The sequence below is a fragment of the Miniopterus natalensis genome, chromosome 2, assembly GCF_054644295.1.
Source record: "Miniopterus natalensis isolate mMinNat1 chromosome 2, mMinNat1.hap1, whole genome shotgun sequence".
Classification (NCBI taxonomy): domain Eukaryota; kingdom Metazoa; phylum Chordata; class Mammalia; order Chiroptera; family Miniopteridae; genus Miniopterus; species Miniopterus natalensis.
The window spans coordinates 11,159,198-11,177,480 of record NC_142082.1 but is presented as its reverse complement, the minus strand read 5'-3'; the positions used below and the strand labels follow the sequence as shown (position 1 = coordinate 11,177,480).

General features: G+C 50.3%; 1 protein-coding gene across 1 annotated transcript in view; it reads left to right on the top strand.

The window, feature by feature from the left end:
* Nucleotides 1–2,805: 2,805 nt before the first annotated feature.
* ZDHHC2 (zDHHC palmitoyltransferase 2) overlaps nucleotides 2,806–18,283 on the top strand; it is a 50,426-nt gene continuing 34,948 nt past the window's right edge. The window contains exon 1 of the mRNA XM_087814128.1: nucleotides 2,806–2,936. Coding sequence (XP_087670254.1) covers nucleotides 2,810–2,936 — 127 coding nt within the window. The 5' untranslated portion in view covers nucleotides 2,806–2,809. The remainder of the gene's footprint in view (nucleotides 2,937–18,283) is intronic.

Genomic DNA, 18,283 nt, shown 5'->3' with positions numbered 1-18,283 from the left:
GGAAGTGGGAGGGAAACTTGGAGAATTAACTATGATGGCAAGATACAGTTGAGGTTCGGGGACCGAAGTATCTGGGGGACTGGTCCAAAGTCCACCTTGGCTAGCGGGACAGCAAGGTTGTTTCCTTTGTGGGAGTGGGGGCTGATAACAGGGGTTTTTTAATTTCCAGAGGTTAATGACTTTGATAAATCACTGAGTGGGTGGAGCATGCGGCAGAGGCCCGTAAGAAGGAACTGCGGCTCTTAGGGACTCGGGGGGCAGGGAAGGGGGCCCTTCTTCTGTTCGATGCTCCCCTCTCCCTCCCACCTGCCTGGCCATCCGCTTGCTCTTCATAGTATTGCCCTCTCTCTCCTTTGCCGCGGCCGACTCTCTTTTTCAAATAAATGGCTGTAGCAGTTTTATCGAAATTATTACATGAAAGTCACAATTTGTCGTAATTGTGGAAAATCTCAAACTGGCGAGTTAACCTTCTGTACGTCTCTCCAAGGAGTAAGTCTCTAGTGAAGTTTCTTCTTGTCTGTGAACTCCACACCGTTTCCCAATCCATGCACAGCCCTAAATAATGAAACAGTTCAAAGGCTCTCTATTCCTAAAAATTAAAGTTATTTTTTCCATTTTCACCAAAGCCTGATATTTAGAGGCTGGCAGCTTACCAAAGCGCTAACATGCGTGGACACATGCTCCTCCTGTCTAATCGGTCCTGTCATCCTGTGGCTTTTGAGACAATTCTTCCTGAGCTTGACTGTTCTTTTTTTTTTTTTTTTAAAGAGAAGAGCAATACCCTTGGAGAACTCAGTAACAGTAATCCTCTTAAAAATGGTTAAAAATCAGTGGTGATTATCCCACAAGTATTTATAATACGTCTGAACAATTAAGCAACATTTCAGATAACTAATAAAAATGTAGCCTCCTGCACAGATGTCACACCTGCGTATTTTCCCAAAAGGGTAAAAGACGTGAAAACTGTGTAGAATGCTATTGCATTTCTGACCTCAGGACCCCGCACGACTGTTAGAAGCAAAGCACCCGCCACACAGAGGCACAGTCGGCACCGTTTCCCACTGTGGGACGTTGGCACCCTTCCTTCCTATGTCACCGCAGTCCTGACGCGCTTCAGTCACGGGCCCGCTTGTCTCTGTGAGGGCGGTTCGGGCCTGGGCCGGGCTTTTATTTCTTGTTTTCAGTCTGTTCTGATTGGGAACATAGGGGTAACATCCGTGGGAAAAGTTAAGATTTTTAAGGAAGTTGTATATTTATACTCATCTACCCTGCAGGGAATCCGGTAGAGGGTAAAAGGTGCTGCAGCAACGGAAAGAGATTCCCTGGGCCAGGAATTTTCTCATCGCCATTATTTCAAGTCCGTGCATTTTTGAATAGATGTGCAGAGAGACCTGGGATGTGAATGTAATACAGTAGCTATTTCAGGAGAGAAGATTAGCTTAATCCAGTCACAGAAAGATAATGTCAAACACACAAGAGCTTAGATTTCTTTGACCAAATTTATGCAAATAAGTGCTTTTTCCCCCTACTTTATCTTTTCATTCTCTTCATGAACATGAAGTAATACCATGTATAAGCACATACATACCCACCGGCGCCGGGGGACACTGTCCAGCGCGCACGGTAACTATGTACACGACTCATGGTAACTATGTACACGACTCATGGTAACTATGTACACGACTCATGGTAACTATGTACACGACTCGGGGCGCTACACTTACTGAGGTTCCCGCGGAGCCGGGCGCGGTCGCGCTCAGATGGAGGGATAACAGGAGCTCGCAGAAGCATTTCTATCTTTTCCGTTTCATCCATCAAAATCCAGGCCTTTGGTCTAATTACCTTCAGGATCCCTTCCAGGATTTTCAACAAGCACTTGAGAGCCAGCGCTGCGCCAGCTCGGCCCCGCGGAAATGGCTGGGAGCGAGGACCCCGGGGACCCGGCTCTCGGAATCGCCGAGCGCCCCAGCAGAAGGCAGTTTAAATTCTCCGAGCAAACAGTGCGGGTGTCTAACTCGGGTGCTCCCTGGATCTCAAGCGAAACTGCTGCTTCCTCAGTCCCCAGCCTCTTCCAGGCCAGAAGACGGCCCCGCACCCCCACCTCGCGGCGCACCCCCCGCCCCGCCCCAACCCCGCACCCGCCGGGGCGCTCGCCCGCACGCCCGGAGCCACAAGTGGAGGCGGCGGTTTTCGCAGCAGCGGGCCTGGGGCCCGGGCGCCCAAGGCTCCCCCCGGCGCGGGGCCCGGGCGGGCGGCTCGCTGTCCACCCGCCTCGGGCAGGCGGGGTCCCGCGCCCAAGGCCAGCTGCGGTCTGCCCCGCCCCGCATCCCCCGCGTCCCCGCGGGCCGCTCGCGCGCAGGGGCCCCTCCGGCCGCCCCGCCCCCCGCTCCCGGAGCGGCGCCTCCCACCCGCCCCGCGGGGTTCGCCCCCGGGGTTCACCGGCTCCGGGGCCCCAGCGGCGGCGCGGGGCCTCGTGGGCGCCCCCGAGCGCCCGAGAGCGGGCGCCGGGCGCCGCGCGGGGAGGCGGCGGCGGGCGGGGCGGGGCCCGGGGGCGGGGCGCGGGGGCGGGGCGCGGGCTCCCGCCGCCTCCCGCCGCCTCCTCCGCAGCCCCGCTCGGCCGCGCTGAGAAGCCGGGAGCCCGCGGCGCGGGGAGGCTGCGGGATGGGGAGTTAGCGCCACGGCGGCGGCAGTGGCCGCAGCGCAGCCGGCCGCCGCCCCCGGGCCCGTTCCGCCGGGGACGCCGGGCGCGCCCAGCCCGCCTCGGACCCAGGCCCGCGGGCGGCGGGGGGCGGGGGGCCGCTGCTGGAAGATGGCGCCGTCGGGCCCGGGCGGCGCGAGGCGGCGCTGCCGGCGGGCGCTGTACTGGGTGCCCGTGCTGTTCATCAGCCTGCTGCTCGGCTGGTCCTACTACGCCTACGCCGTGCAGCTGTGCGTCGGTGAGTGCGCCCGGCCCGGCCCGGCCCGGCCCCTGCCCCTGCCCGGCCCCTGCCCCTGCCCCTGCCCGGCCCCTGCCCCTGCCCCTGCCCCTGCCCCTGCCCCTGCCCCTGCCCCTGCCCCGGCCCCTGCCCCTGCCCTGCGCCCGCCCAGCCCGGCGCTGGGGATCCCCGCGCGCCCACCCGCCCCCCCCCCCCCCGGGGACCCCGGGCGCCGCCGACCAGCTGCCCTCCCGCTGGCACCCGGCCGCACGCAGCGCGGGGCAGCCTATTCCCCGCCAGCCCCGGGGGACGGGCCACCCCGCTCCAGCGCCCCCCTCCTCCCCACCCCCCGCCACCTCGCACCCGCACCTTGGCCCCGGGTTTGCACCGGGGCGGGAGGCTGCGGGCCCCGCGCCGGGCCCAGGATCGCAGCCGCACCTGACCGCGGAGGGGGGTGGGGTGGCTCGGTGTCACAGCTGTCCCCTTCTGGTGCCCTTAATCCACTTTTTAAAAACCTGCCGCCGCGCCCAGGGGCGTCTTGGCCGCCTTTGGGGCGCGTAGGACCCGCCGGACACTCGGCGGGGGGCGGGCGCGTGGGGGGGGGGGCGCCGCAAGGAAGTGCTTTTTGGAGACAGGGGCACAGCGTAGGCGTTACCAGGACAGAAAAGGGGTTTCATCCAGAAAGCCAAGCGGCTCAAGCCCCTGCTTTAGGCTCCCGGGCCGTTGGGTAAGGTGCTTTCCATGCTGAAGATTGAAAAATGGGCAACGGAGCGGGCGGCGCACGGCGGGGTCGGTCCCTCGCGGTGAGCGGGCTCCTGCCTCCGGGGTCCTGAGAAAGCCGACCCGCGCGCCGCCCGCCGGCGACCTGGGGACGCCGCTTGTTTGGGGGTACACCCAGGAAAGTGTCTGCGTTGTTGCCCTAAGGGAGCGCCGCCGAGCCTGAGGTGGGTGGGGCAGGGAGAAAGGTCAGACCGCGGCCTGCTCGGGCGACCCTCCCCAGCGCAGGCGTTTTCAGAGTTTCAGGATTCGGGCACAGAAACTTGTCCAAAGCCGCCTCCTCTCCAAATGCTGCCCCTCTGAGAAAGGGTAGGTGCCAGAATAATACACAGAGATGACTGACGTTTAAGCGAGCTGGGACTCACGTGCAATTCCATGTAGTTTTAGAAGTTGACATTATTCCTTTGTCGATTGAATTTAGAAATATTTCAGTTTAAAAAAAAAAAAAGTGTTGTTTGTTTTTTACAAAAGGGTGGGGTTGTACTGAAATCGGGAAGAGAGTGCATCTAAATATGCTCTTACCGCCCTCCGAAATGCCCGGGAGGAACGTTTTCAGGAACAGGTCTGACTTCTCTATGAACTGTTAATGTTACAATAACTTGCCTTTCCTGGGTGTATGTTACATAACAATCGGAGACCTTTGTGGTGTTTCAAAGCAGCGAACTGTTTCAGTTAATGTAACTGCAAAGGAGGGAGGTGCCAGGCAGGCGGCGTGGCCATGAAAACAGGCACCTTGTTCTCTCGTCTGGTCACATTAGGCTAAGAAGCTTAGCCCGATACAATGTCTCAAGTCCTGTGATGGCCCGGAGAGCTTTCCTTCCCTACGGCTCCCCCTCCCCCGGCTGAGGCGCCACGGGAGGTCTCCCTGTACTGGGTAGACAGGTGATGGGGGTGGAACTAAGTGGAAAACTGTTATTATGTCTGGATGATTTTTTTTTTTTTATAGACACGGTGGGCAAAAGTAGGTTTCCAGTTGTGAGCTCGCGCATTTATTCTTGTGTTATTTCCTAAACCTGCGCGTCTCTTTCCAGATAAACAACTGTAAGCCTGCTTTTGCCCCACCCTGTATGCTTTCTGTATGTTTAAGATAAGTTTAAAGTATCCATGAAACCCACATCACTGTCTTAGCAAGTGAACATTTGACTGAGAGGGGGAATATGTCTTTTTAAGCTGCCTGAGTCACGCGGCCTGTTATTGGTACCCTGCCTCGTGATCAAAAGTGAAGCCTTGTATCGCTTCTCTTCCTGCCTCGCCTGGTGCAGTGTCTCTCACCTCGAAAGCAGTCCGTGAATGGTTTTGAATGAACCAATGCATGATTCAGAAGCAGTGCCTCTGAGGTTGTCAGAATGTGGTTTTTATTGCTTTAGAAACAAATAGCAAGTCGTTCTATGGAAAGGTCTAGATCCCAGAGTCCGGAAGACAGAACAAGTTGAGAATGAACTTGATTCTAGAGACGATGGCAGTTCAGGAGCGGTAAGCTCTACAAGCTTGGGTCCCTTGGGTTGAGTGGGAAATGGAAATTAACTGTACAATTCGAAGATGGCGACTGGTAGGCAGACACACAAAACCAGCCTCCCCTCCTTTTCACAAACAAAGCAATTGGGAGTGAATGCCAGCCCCCCCCCCCCCAGCATTAATCACAGCCCAGACTGCCCTGCCCTTTGTGGATTCTTTTTTCCTCTTGGAAGTTGCTATTTATAATCAGATCTTCCCTCTTTCACCTATAAAACATTGGCCAGGGTTGGGACCGGAGTGGGGGGGTCAGGGGCTGGGACCTGGACTAGGTAAGGAACAGAATGGAACAATCGGGGTGATTGACCCTGGCCCGCCTCCTACATCTGCTCTCAGCTGGAGATGACCCTGAATATAAATTACTCGGTGCCCTTTGCTGAGTGAACTGCAATTTAGGAGTAGCGCTTATCCTGGTATCCTTGGAAACCGGAGATAATGATTCTCATTACAGTTCGTTTCTATATTTAACAATGTGGATGTGTGTGGCTCTCTAGGCACCTTTTCAGTTAGCATAATGTTTGCGTAATGTCTGTATTTTATAGAAATAGACTCATATCTCTTCTTGGAATATGTATATATAGAAAGGACATGGGAGGTACCTGTATGAAGGTGTGGGGTAAGTTTTCTTTCTGTTCTGCCAGAGAAAAGCGAAAATAGGACTACTAATGCTTGTGGTCCTTCAGAACGTGTTCGTCTCGTTTGTCGATTAACTTTATTCCTATTATTTCCTCCCCTCCTTCCTTCCCTCTCCCTCCCGCTCTCTCAACTCCAGCTTCTTCTGTCTTAAAGTCTTTTGATCCCTTTAATGATCAGTTAGCTTGTTTTCCATAAAGTAAGATAAAGCCAAAGGGTAAAATTTGTCAGCTGGTACTTTAGGCCACGGAATTAGAGGGAGTAAAGGCAGTCTGCAGCCTCAGGCGTGCTCCAGTGGGCATACCAGACATGGTTTACATGGCTTACAGATCCACTGTGGGAGACATTGTATTAACTTCGCTTATTGAAGAAGGTAACATTGAAATTTGTTTTAACTATTTTTTAAATCTCTTTATTTTGTTATAGTTTCAAATTTACACTTTTTTTTTTAATCCCCACCTGAGGATATTTTTTCCATTGCTTTTCAGAGAGAGTGGAGGGGGGGGGAGAGAAACACCGAAGTGAGAGAGAGACATTGGTTGCCTCCCGACCGGGGTGAGGGATGGAGCCTGCAACCGAGGTACCTGCCCTTGGCGGAAATTGAACCCAGGACCCTTCAGTCCGCAGGCCGATGCTCTAGCCACTGAGCCACACCGGCTAGGGCTCTACTTTTAAATTTATAGAAAAGTCTCAAGAATAGTACAGGAAACCTCCACACTCGCACCCTTGTTTAACCGTGTGTCATTTTCTCTTGTGCTTGATTTAATCTCATGTTGCTTTGTACAGTGACATGCGGTGCAGGCTTGTAGCCGAGGAGCAATAGGCTAGGCCTCACGTTGCGTGTCTCAGAAGGTATCCCCTTCATTAAGCAGCACATGACCGCTCCACTCTGCTGTTGTAGCAGAAAAGCAGCCTTAGCAATGCTTTAGCAAATAGGTGTGGCTGTGGTCCAGTAAAACTCTACTTACCCGAATAGTTGGCAGGCCAGACCTGGCCCGTGGGCAATAGATTCCTGACCCTGGAGCGTGTTAGAAGTTAGCCCATTAGAACATTGGGGTTTTACTCACAGTTTTGCAGTCTTTATGGATAAACATCTCAGATGTTTGCAGCGTCCTATATTCCACAGTGATTATTGAAGACATTTAAGAACTAGGCTACATACTTGGGGTCAATTTAGGAGATATACACTCATGTTTTACTTCTTTTAAACAAACAAATACCCTCAAGGGTAAAATGCATAAAACCTTATACTTGGATACTGTTAAGCCATGGTCTACCATTAATTCAAGGCTATTGCAAGCTCAAGGATGGAGACTGAATGGGGCTCTAAGTTGCCTTTTATCATGAAATGAATGAGCCACACAGACAAAGCAGTGTGTTCTTGGTATTGGAACTACCATTTACAGAATTATGCAGGACATTAAACCTTTTTAAAGGAAAAACAGGTGATCTTAGGAACACAAGCTACTATCTATAATAAGAGTATTGTTAAAATACTCTTAATTGAGATGAAGGACACATCCATAGAAAACCGATGCATGGGAAACATTTAATGTGTGAAACACTAAGACATTTTTTCTTGTTGACTGTAATGATGCAAAGTATATTACCTCTGTGACTTTTCTTGATATTATCAAACATTTTGAAGATTTAAAGTTCTGTGAACATGTCTTCAAATCTAAAACTTAAATGTATAAAATATGATATGCTCCATCTTCTTGATCTGTGTTGCCATTTGACTTTAATATAAATGATCCCTGGGAAAGTAGAAGACTGGTTAATGCTGGGGTGGGCAGTTAGACAGACATGAGCAGAGCAAGGACAATGGTCCAGGTACAGAAGGTCACCAGGATGGAAAGCCCTGGAAGCCTAGCAAAGGACAATTGTAGGGTGGGACCTCGCCCCCAGGGTGGCCTTTCCTCCCCTAGCATATCGCTGGTCCTGTGGTTTGGACCCTAGAGATACTGTCCTGTCCTCCCTAGAGGTAATATCTAGGCCTCAGTTGTATTTCAGCTCCAGGCCGAGAAAAGCAACAAAACCAGCCATGGCCAACCTCAGGACCAGCTGCGTTGAATAATGACCCCCACCCTGGTGCCCACCAATCAATCAGTGGACACCACAATCCTGAAAGGACACACTTGGAAAGCTGCTGAATGCTTTAATGAGCTCTTCCCCTGGGACCTCCCCTAAAATCTCCTCCCTTAAAACCCTTAGGGCAGAGGACCCAGTGCACTCCTGGGAGCACGTCCTGCCTGCCCCCTGAGTTAGCGTTAGCATTAGCATCAGCTTCCTCACTCCCAAGCTCCTGGGGCCCTTCTTTTGCCTCTTATAACTTGTTTCCTAAGCCCATTTCTTCTAGGAATTACTTCTACGTCTGTGATTAACGAAATAAATGTTCTCTTAATAGTTTGGGTCTTGGCTCTGACTTCTTTCCTAGCCAGAACCCCGGTACCGACGGAGGTTGCTGAACCCAAGTCTGGTCTGATCCCACCGGACTAATACCCGGTGCCATTCCCGCCGCCTGCCACAATGCTATCTTGGTTCCTTTGTGTCAGAAAAAATTGTTTTCTTTTGATATATTGGGTAATGCAGCATTATTGTTTGCTATTAAATCCTATTAGAGATAACATGTAAAATATCACGGTGTTTAGTAGAGGTGCTTAATAATTGTTGAATGAATTAATCACTTTGATTTTTAAGTATTCAACCCATTTTTAATATGAAAGCAAGAAACTGTATAAAGTCATTAGGTAAGTGAACAGGATCTAGCAATCAAAACTCAATTTAAACTAAAGTTTGTTGTTAAAAAAAAAAATTTGCTTTCATTTGCTTACTGAGATTGTCATCCATGCCACTAAATGAAATACTTGCTCGGGTGTTCCTGGTAATTAAACAGAAGCTGAAGGGATGGTTTCTTAAATCAAGATAATTAATTGTCTCCAGAGAAGGTGCATCTCCACAAGGTTAGAGAAAGGTGAGCTTCAGAAGGTTGGAGTAGGCTTCATTCAGAAGCATTTATGGACCCGTCGTGCCAGGCACTTCCACCCACAGAGATGTTTAGAGGAGAACTCAATAGAGAGCTTTTCCTAATAGCTAAAAAAAAAAAAACTGCCTCCGGGGTGGGGGGGGACCCCAGAAAAACCAAACAAAAAACAAAAACCCCTGAAACCTTCCGTCCGGCTTGGGCGTGAGGAGAGGGGAGAGGTGGTTGCCTTTCAGGAGGCCACTCGTGGCACAGTGGCAGGAATAGCAAACAACACCCCTCTGCTAGGAGCCTGGGAGTTGGTTGCCGGCCCAGCGTAAACAAACAAATCAATACAGCATAGAAAGAGCTGATGACGAGCACTTCCGTGGTCATGAATTTCTAATTGTGTTATAAATCCTCCCACCTATAAATACCCCAGAGCAAGGTTGTGACCAGCAGTTTTTGCCCCTGCTGCCGTCTAGGTGGCTGCTTCGGCTCCCTCACGATTGCCCGATGCTGGGGCAACTTTTACTCGGCCCCCTGCACGGGGCCCTTGACTTGGAGGGTGAAGCTGAGCCTGGTGCAGAAACTTCCCGAGGCAGCTCAGTGCACCCGGGGGGAGACTGGAGAACTCGCTTAGGAAATGGGCAGGAGCCAAGAGAGGCCGGTGGAGTGGAGCTGACCTTGTACCAGAGGAATGGCCATTGGCCCTGGGGACCTGCCACCGGGGAGCCTGAAGCCACCCCCGCTCCCTTTGGCTCTGTAGAGATGGTTCCAGCTGCTCCAGCCGGCTGAACCCAGGTTGTGCCCACGTCCCAGGCAACAGGCTTCAGCAAGAGCAGGTGTTTGATCTCTTTGGCTTGCATGGTAGGAAGAAAAAAAAAAAAGATACTTTCCAGAGAATTGGAAGGATGAGTTCTCGATGAGACAATCTCACTAATTTTTTTTAATGTTTCACTTGCCTTTATTTTGCGTCTTGATAGAAAACTTGTGGCTTTTCTTCTCAGAAACATGAAACCATGACAACATTTTATCACTTACATTGATGATTTCATTTACTTTGAGGGTTATATCACATCGCTCAGCCTCTTTGCTCTAGGAAGTGATGAGTTCATGGGGCCCCCGAGACTCCAGCGCACTCTCTGACTGTAGAAACACTATCCTGTCTGGCTTGCAGAATGCTAGATTGGAACATGGCATAGACCCTTAATGATCTCTGGTGGGAAACCAGCTTTCCAAACCTCATTTGGAAAGACAGTTTTAATAGTGTGTGGAATCCTATAATTTAATATTAGCGTTGAGGTGTATCACAGAGTTGATACCAAAAGTATAACATAGTTGAATTAATTTTCTTAATAGTCCATTAGAAAATTGTTGAGATATTTTTGCTAATTCCTTTAAGAGAAATTGTACTGTAATGTCTTATTTGGTGTCTCAGTCAAATGCTGAGAGTGGAAAGGGGTGGCATTTGGCAGGGCAGGGGGTGGAGCGAGGGCAGCAGGGAGGTGGTAGATGACCTGATTTCCTAAGAAGCATATGGTGGCAATAAAGTAGCAAGCTATGGTTGCCTGAAATTTTCCTTTACAAATGATGCCACATTTTGAAACACTGTGTAGTATTTTTCCCAACTTGGCTTTTCGTCTGACTGTGCCTTTTAAATTCAATCATAAGTATTAGTTCCTGAAGTGTTACAAAATCCATTTTCACACTTGATCTCAGCCAAAAGGCTGAGGGGATAAAAATCCATTTTTATTTGGGAGGCACTCTTGAGCACAACAATATGCTGCATTTATTATCTTAGCACTTCCATCCACTCTAAACTGCATACGTGCCAGTAGATCATTTTAGATATGTTGTCGATTACATTGGAAAAGTGCAAATGGAGGACTAGTGCTTTTGTAAAGACGGGTGAGTTCTGTTTCTTTGCCAGCGTTTCTCCGTGCTATCCTGAAATTTCTCCTCACGTGGAGTGTGGATTAAGCATTCCCGCTCCACGCACATTAACTCGGCCCCGTTGTATGATTTCATCGGCGTTGCCGGTATCCAGGGGCGCGCATCACCAAGACACCAGGCAGTAATCAAAACACCTGTTTCTCTAAGTCCTTTAAAATCAAATATCCAGAGAGCCCAGTAGTTTCAAGGTAGTTTGCGTATCTTCACATTCGTCGTATAATAGATACAATCCTTACGAAAAGCAGTTCATGCATTTCCAAGAACTTCATAGATTCATTTGATTATAATCCAGTGAAATTTGGCAAACTGGAGTGCTTTGTCATGCTAATCTGTTTTCTTATATGTAGATAAAATTACACTTCTGTTTCTGTGTTGATTGCATAATGTAAAAAAAGGGGGGTTCGCCATATTTGAAGGATATGTTTAGAATGAGGCGTTTTAAAAGTCGGACGGGCTTGTGGCGCTGACCCTTTAGAGGCAGGTGAACCTGAAGCGTGGCGTTCCACCGGGTTTGTGGGGGCTGAGGGCCGGTGCGATGGGAAATGCAGGCTCTGGAGCGGTGTGACCCCGTGGGAGGACTTCCCTGGCAAAGCCGCCTGCTTCCAAGCAGCTGGGGGTGAGCCCAGTGAGAGGCCCCGGCACCGTTTATGAGAAAGTGAAAGATTCAGCAATGAGCCTCAAAGTGAAAGGCAGACGGAAATTGCAGGGGCTGGCTTGTGACCACATTTCTTACCAGGACGTCGGCTACATGGGATGCGCCTTGGGAAGGAGGCAGGAAGGGCTGGTTCTGCTTCACTGTGACCCGTGACTAACCAGGCCTTGTTCAGGAGCCAGCGACTGTGAAACGATGCAGGGCAGACACCAGTTTGACTCAATCAAGGGTTTGATTATAGAACATTTTAAACGAATGCGGCTGGTTCCAGGACTAGGCCATACTAAAAACTAAGATACTCAGAACCGGGAGCAGTGCGTCCGTTGGACGGGGTAGAGAGTAGTGATTCATTATACACCCTCCCAAAACTTGCATTTTACAAATTAGTATGAAATCCAAGAACCGAATGCATTCCAACCATCTGTCATTTATTGAATACTCTTAATTTATTCGTTCATTGAAAAATATTTATTAACTACTCTCTTGGGGTTTTCATTCTAGTTGGGGGCCGGGGAAACAAGTAAGACGCCTAAGTAAGTAGCTTTTATGATTTGTCAGAGCGTAATCAACATTACGACACAAAGCCCAAGCAAGGCACGGGGTGGGAATGCGGTGGGATGTTGAAATTGTGAATACGTTGGTGGAGGCGGGTGAGGAGCAGAGGTCATGAAATTTAAGCAATGACCCGAAGATGCCCAGCGTTTTCACGATGCCGGTGTCAGGCAGAGGGAACAGCCAGTGCAAAAAGAGGCCGGAGGTCTGCGAGTGCACCGGAGGAGGACCATCAGGAGACACTGGCTGGAACAGACTGCAGCGAGCAAGGGGCAGGGAAGAGGGTGACAAGGTCAGAGAGTGAGGAAAGGTACAGATTAGGGGGTCTCATGGGCCACTGGGGAGACTTTGTGGTTGGAGGGAGATGAGGACCTTGCTGGGTGACATGCTGTGACTTCTGTTTGAAAAGGTCACCGTGGCCGCTGTGAAATCTGGGCCACCCCGTCAGTCCAGGGGAGGATCGGAGGCGTCACACCGTGGGGTGGGGTGGGGGGCGTGCAAAGCAGAGACTACAGAGTTTCCGGACAGACCTGTGAGTTGTGAAAGAAACAAAGGAGTCCAAAGGATGCCAGCGTTTTGGCCGAAACAACCGGAGGAGGAGAGATCGGCTGAGATGCAGAGGCTGGGGGTGGAACAGCACCGGGTGGCGGGGAAGGGCGGCCTGAGGCCGGAGCCGAGGTGTTGGCACTGAGGGAGAGATCCGAATGGGCAGTTGGCATTTATGAGTTTGCTGTTCGGGGAGAGTCTGAGCTGGAGGAATAAACTTCAGAGTCTTCAGCATATAAATGGACTTAAAGAGTTAACGTTGGGATACATTTGTCCCACCAAAGGAGTGAATGTAAATTAAGCGGAGAGGAAGACCAAGGATGATCAACATCCAGAGTTGAGATGAGTAGGAGCCTGCAAGGAGGTCTGAGGAGAGGTGCTAGTGAGGCGCAGGAGAGCCAGGGCGGCCTGGTGAGGGGCAGGAGAGCCAGGGCGGCCTGGTGAGGGGCAGGAGAGCCAGGGCGGCCTGGTGAGGGGCAGGAGAGCCAGGGCGGCCTGGTGAGGGGCAGGAGAGCCAGGGAGGAGTGAGGGGCAGGAGAGCCAGGGCGGCCTGGTGAGGGGCAGGAGAGCCAGGGTGGCCTGGTGTCCAGGAGCCTGGGGCCTCCGGGGAAAGGTAGCGAGGAGGAGGGAGGGATCAACTTTGACAGATCTACTCACTTGGCTAGTGAAGTGAAGACTGAGCATTTTAACAACGTGGCCACTGTACTCTTGTTTTCAATTTGTTACTGACGATACTCTAAACACCCCGAATTTAATTTAAAAGGTTAAAGAAAAAAAACAAAAAAAATCCACTCCACATATCCCACTGTATCTTGGGATATCCAAATTCATTCCCTCCAAATTTAAAAGGCTTTCTCTGTCAGGCAAGCTTAATTTTCTTATCCTCTGGGGATAATCTACAGAAAATTTCGTGAGCGCCGTGACCTGGTCCTGGTGCCTGATGCAGGACAACTCATTGGGCACATACTCTGACGGGAGTGAGTGCTGTTGGGACCTGTCTGACTGAGCCTGTTGTGAGCGCAGCAGACATTTCAAGCATCATGGGACGTGAATCTTTTGGCTCACACATTCACCTAGGATTTCTGGCCTCCAGAACTGTGGGCAAGGACATTTCTGTTGTGTCAGCCACCTGGTCTCTGGTACATTGTTGCGGCAGCCTTAGCAAACTGATACACAAATAGAACAATCAAGTCCCTTTTTTTCTTTCTGGACATGGAACACAATCATCTGTCGTAAGGATTTAGGTGACAAAATTAATTATGGAATCCACTTGACAGTTTAGAAGAATAATGTAGACTATGTAAATTTTTTGCCCTAATATACTTATAAAATAATCAGTTAAAAAAAAAGTTGCTAGCCTATTGTACATAGTCTAAAATTTAACAACAGTGTTTGAGTGACAGGGCACTAATGCTGACTGGTAGAAACTTTGTCTTTTTAAAGAGCAACATGTCAGCAGGTGTCCCTGGTGCACACAGTGGGGGAGCGGGGGAGACATCCCTGCTTCTGTGGCTGCGCCAGTAACCCTGGTTATTCATCATGAACCCGGCCCTTACCCACAGCACAGGGACTGGACCCAGGCCACGAAGGAATTGCAAGGTATTTGCATCGCTTGCAGCTCTAGAGTAAGTGAAATGGTTCTAGGAAAAGAAAGCAAACATCACTTAATTGGGGGAGAGACCCAGACAGGAAACCAGCGGCAGCCCACACACTGAGCCGAGGAGGAGGTTCGGTCCAGACCCTACGGATGACTGTCTCGTTCATTTCTGTGGACAGCTTCTTACACTTCTTGCATCGAATGAATGACTGCATCCAGCGTGGAATGAGGTGGCGTCTGTGTAATGCTGCACTGTTATAACGGACTGCGTCTAACAGCGGGGTGGTGCCCATCTTTCATCTACAGGCCGCAGTTTACGATGATGGCAGATTTGCTTTCGCTGCGATTGAACGTGTGTACGATTCCCGTCAGCCAGTCTGCCAGCGCTGTGGTAAATGCAGTCCCGGGTGAGGGGCTGATTTGCTGCAAGTTAGAAGGAAAAGCCCTACTGTGATTCAGGCTGAGATCTAAGGAGGACTGTGTGCGTGAGATGTTTACCCCGTGAATGTATGACAGTGAGGTTATGAAAGGAAATAGCTGTTCCCGGTGACCCAGGACAGAAGGAAGGGTGAGCCCGGCAGAGCTGCATTCCCTCGCAGGCGTTCGTGGATATTGTGACCCGGGGCTGTACCGCGGTGACCGTTGCTGGTGGCAGTGTTTTAAGTCTTTTAAGTCATCCCTTCAAGAGTGCCGCTGTAATTTCTATTCTGATGAGCATCATAAGCACAGAGGTTGGAATTGCAGCTTTATACAGTTTCTGGAGTACCACATAAGCGTCAGATAATTTACATGAACCTAGAAATATGGGCTTAATTTTTTTTAAGTGTTATGTGTGCTCTATTATATACACTCTGATCATAGAGCAGCTCAGCATGTGGCTGCTAAGCCTGCGAGGTGGTTTTAGAAGGATGTCTGTTTCCTTGGAGAAGCATTCGTTTTTCTATGTAATAAATCAGGCAGCTAATGTTCAGCACTGAACAGAAAGCACTCTCAGTGTTGCCTTCTGTGATAACTCTGAGTATACCAGATAATAAGAGACCGGTCTAAGGACAATTAAAAAATACACTACAAAAATTGTTCCCATCTGATCTTACATATTTTTAAATGATGAAATAACCAAAATACAAGAGGGATTCTGCTAGTTACCAATAAATAAACACATACTTACATACATAAGAGAGATACATAGCTGCATTGGGCAAGATCATCAAGACCCCTCCAATTCTAAAAACTTGGCTCTGACTATGAGGGGAATGTGGTCGGGATCTGAAATCCCCATTTGACCCATCCCTGGTAGCAGACAACCTCTATGCAGGGGCCAGGTAGAGACCTTGGCTGAGGGTGGCCCCCCCAGACCTTCATGGTCCTGAGGAGTCAGTCTTTGCCTCTGGGGCCCAAGGGCATCTGGAATTGGAAATGAAGGGGGGTGGAATTGGAAAGATCCAGGCATTGCAGGGACTTGCATGGAGCCTAGCCCAGTGTGGAAGAGGGAGGACCCACACCGTCTGTCTCACAGGACAAGTAAACGCCCCTGCACTGAGGTGCGCACCTGCTGGCTTGGGGAGTCTCTTCTGTTTTCATTGGAGACCGAGGGATTGCGGGGTTCCATTGAGTAAGCTTTGAAATGAGCACCCTGAGAGCAAGGGACCAGCCCCCAGGTCGGATTGCCTTATTTAACTGCACCGCTTCGCAGTCAGTGACTCGGGATCGTCTTTCTCTTTGCCAAGGGGAAGTGGCAGTGAGGTTCTCAGAGCCACAGTCCTGAGGCAGAGTCATTCCCTTTCAAGGCCGGTACATTGGGAGACCCACAATCCGCGTGATGAAGTACGAGCATTCGGTGCGTGTGTTCGCAGCCTTCAGTCGGGTACATCAGATTTTACCTGCCCTTTTCCGTAGAGTAGAGCCTTTTAAAATGACAGTGTGTTGGTCAGCTTGCTAAAGAAATGTTGAGAGAGAGGGAAAAATACTTCTGATTTGGAAGATTTTGATAATGGTGGGAATTACAAGTTACCGTTTCAGGACAGGTCTGTGTTCCATCTCCCTTTATTGCCCATTTATGCTGGTGGCGGATATGCCGGTGTGTCTGGGCAGGACCAACCTCAAGAGTGGTCTTTCTTTCCCTTTGCTGGTGAGGAGGGAGGTCAGGAAACCCCTGCCCATCTCCTGACCTTCCTTCCTATTATCACCGGAACCCTTGCCCCGGGAACCCAACGCTCTGTTCTTAACCCCAGTTCTTGAACTGAGAGCTCAGAAGGCCCAGCTCCAAGCACTGCCCTGAAATATGACGAGTATTTGAATTATTTATGTCCAAAGCTGGTAAAATGATCTGTTTCCAGGTTATGTTTAAGCTGGTTGGTGGAGGAGGGGTGACAGAAAGAGGACTGCAGAGCATCCCTAATCAGAAGTAGCAGGTATTAAATGCAGGCCAGCATGTGGGAGCAACCAGAGGAGGAGCAGCCGCCCAGAGGGGTACACAGTCTGGGACGCCAGACAGGACAGGCCCTGGGAGGCCGCGTGGATGCTTTGAAGGAGTTTTGGAGTCAGACAGATCCTGGCTCCATCTGATGATGTGACTTCAATGTCATCCATTAGAAAACTTGTTTTACCTCTGTGAGACTGTCTTCCCAACTTTCAAAATGACAATCAGGGGCCATCGCTGAAGACCTGGGGCGTGATGAGTGCCTGCTCTTTTACAGCCCAGCTGAGAGGCGAAGGGAACGCGGGCAGCCCCTTGTCCGCTGTGGCCGGGAGGAAATGAGCCGGGTTGTTGCGAGCTCGAAAGGCTCCCCTTAACACAAAGTAGCGAATTTTTGTGATACTGTTCGTTTATAATTTTGTCATATTGTTTCCGGTGTGTTACGCACTAGAAAAGCTTTTGATGGCTAGCTAATACCGAGGCCTCAGCACCCAATAACAGATGACTTGTGTAACCTTCTGGAGCATCACCTGTTGTGGGGGACTTCCTCTGTCCTGGCTTGTATCGCCTGGCTTCCTGAGGTCCGCCTTTGCCTTTGATGTTCCATTGCGTCATTCCTCAGGAAAAGGTCTGCACTAATTCCTCGACCATTTTCCATGGTGGTTTGGTCACTTCCAGCACGTAGTTTAGATCAGTATAGTCTGTTAGATATAAATTCTGGGGTGGACGCAGGGGGGATGCATCAAACCACCTGGAAAGTCCTGCTTCTCCCCAAATTACACAGCCCCCCCTCATACTGAGATTCTGGTGCATATCAGGCCCTGTCAGAACCTGGCCAAGTCAAGGTGGGGTGCACCGGGGGTGGAGTGGGAAAAGAAAGCACTGTTTAAAAATGCCCTGGCTCAGTGTTTTCTCGTTAACTTCCCCACATTATAATTCACCTGCGTTTTTCTGCTTACTCACTCAAAAGGTCTCCCAGCAATTTATTCCCATCAACTTGACATTTCACTCTGCAGAGAACTGTAGCACTGCTGAAAGCTAAAAAATGCACGACGTACTTCTTTCCCCAGCCGGGATGAAAGCACTAAGGGCTAGAGTGTTCTAGAAACAAGGCCAGCCTGCTTGCGGCTTAGTGAGCAGGGGAATGGGCGATGAGACGTGATCCTGGAGAGGTAAGTAGGAGCCAGATCACCCTCTACCCCTGCGGCTTAAGTAAGGAGACTGCACTTGCTTGTCAGTCCTGTGCAAAGCCGTGGGAGGGTTTGACATGAAGTTACATTTTCAAAGAGATCGTGGTTTCTTATTGCAGAGCGAGTTTTTAAGGAACTGTGTGGGATGCAGTGAGGAATGTAGGCTGCCTGGCACCGTGTTTGTGGTTCGGGCCCTTAGGAATGTGAGATCTGGCTTTTATGGTAACCGGGGGACCTCAAATCGGAAATTGTGTGTTCAGGGTCCAAGCTCTATGCTATGAAGCTGTCAAAGTAAGAAACCTCCAGGCCTGTAGAGAATTTTAACCAGTTTATTTGAGCCTAACTGATGACAGTTGCCAGGATGCAGAATCTCAATGGATTGAGAAAATTCTCCAGAAAAGAGCAGTTGTACCTCTCATTTTATACGTCAGAATGGAAGGGGAAGACGTTACAGGGTTACATGAAATCCATTGGTGATGGATTAGGGGGGCGGGAGAAAGCAAAGAGGGAAAACCTCAGATCGGATAAAAAGTAAAGTGGAGAGACACATACCTCTCTTACATTGGTGGGCACAG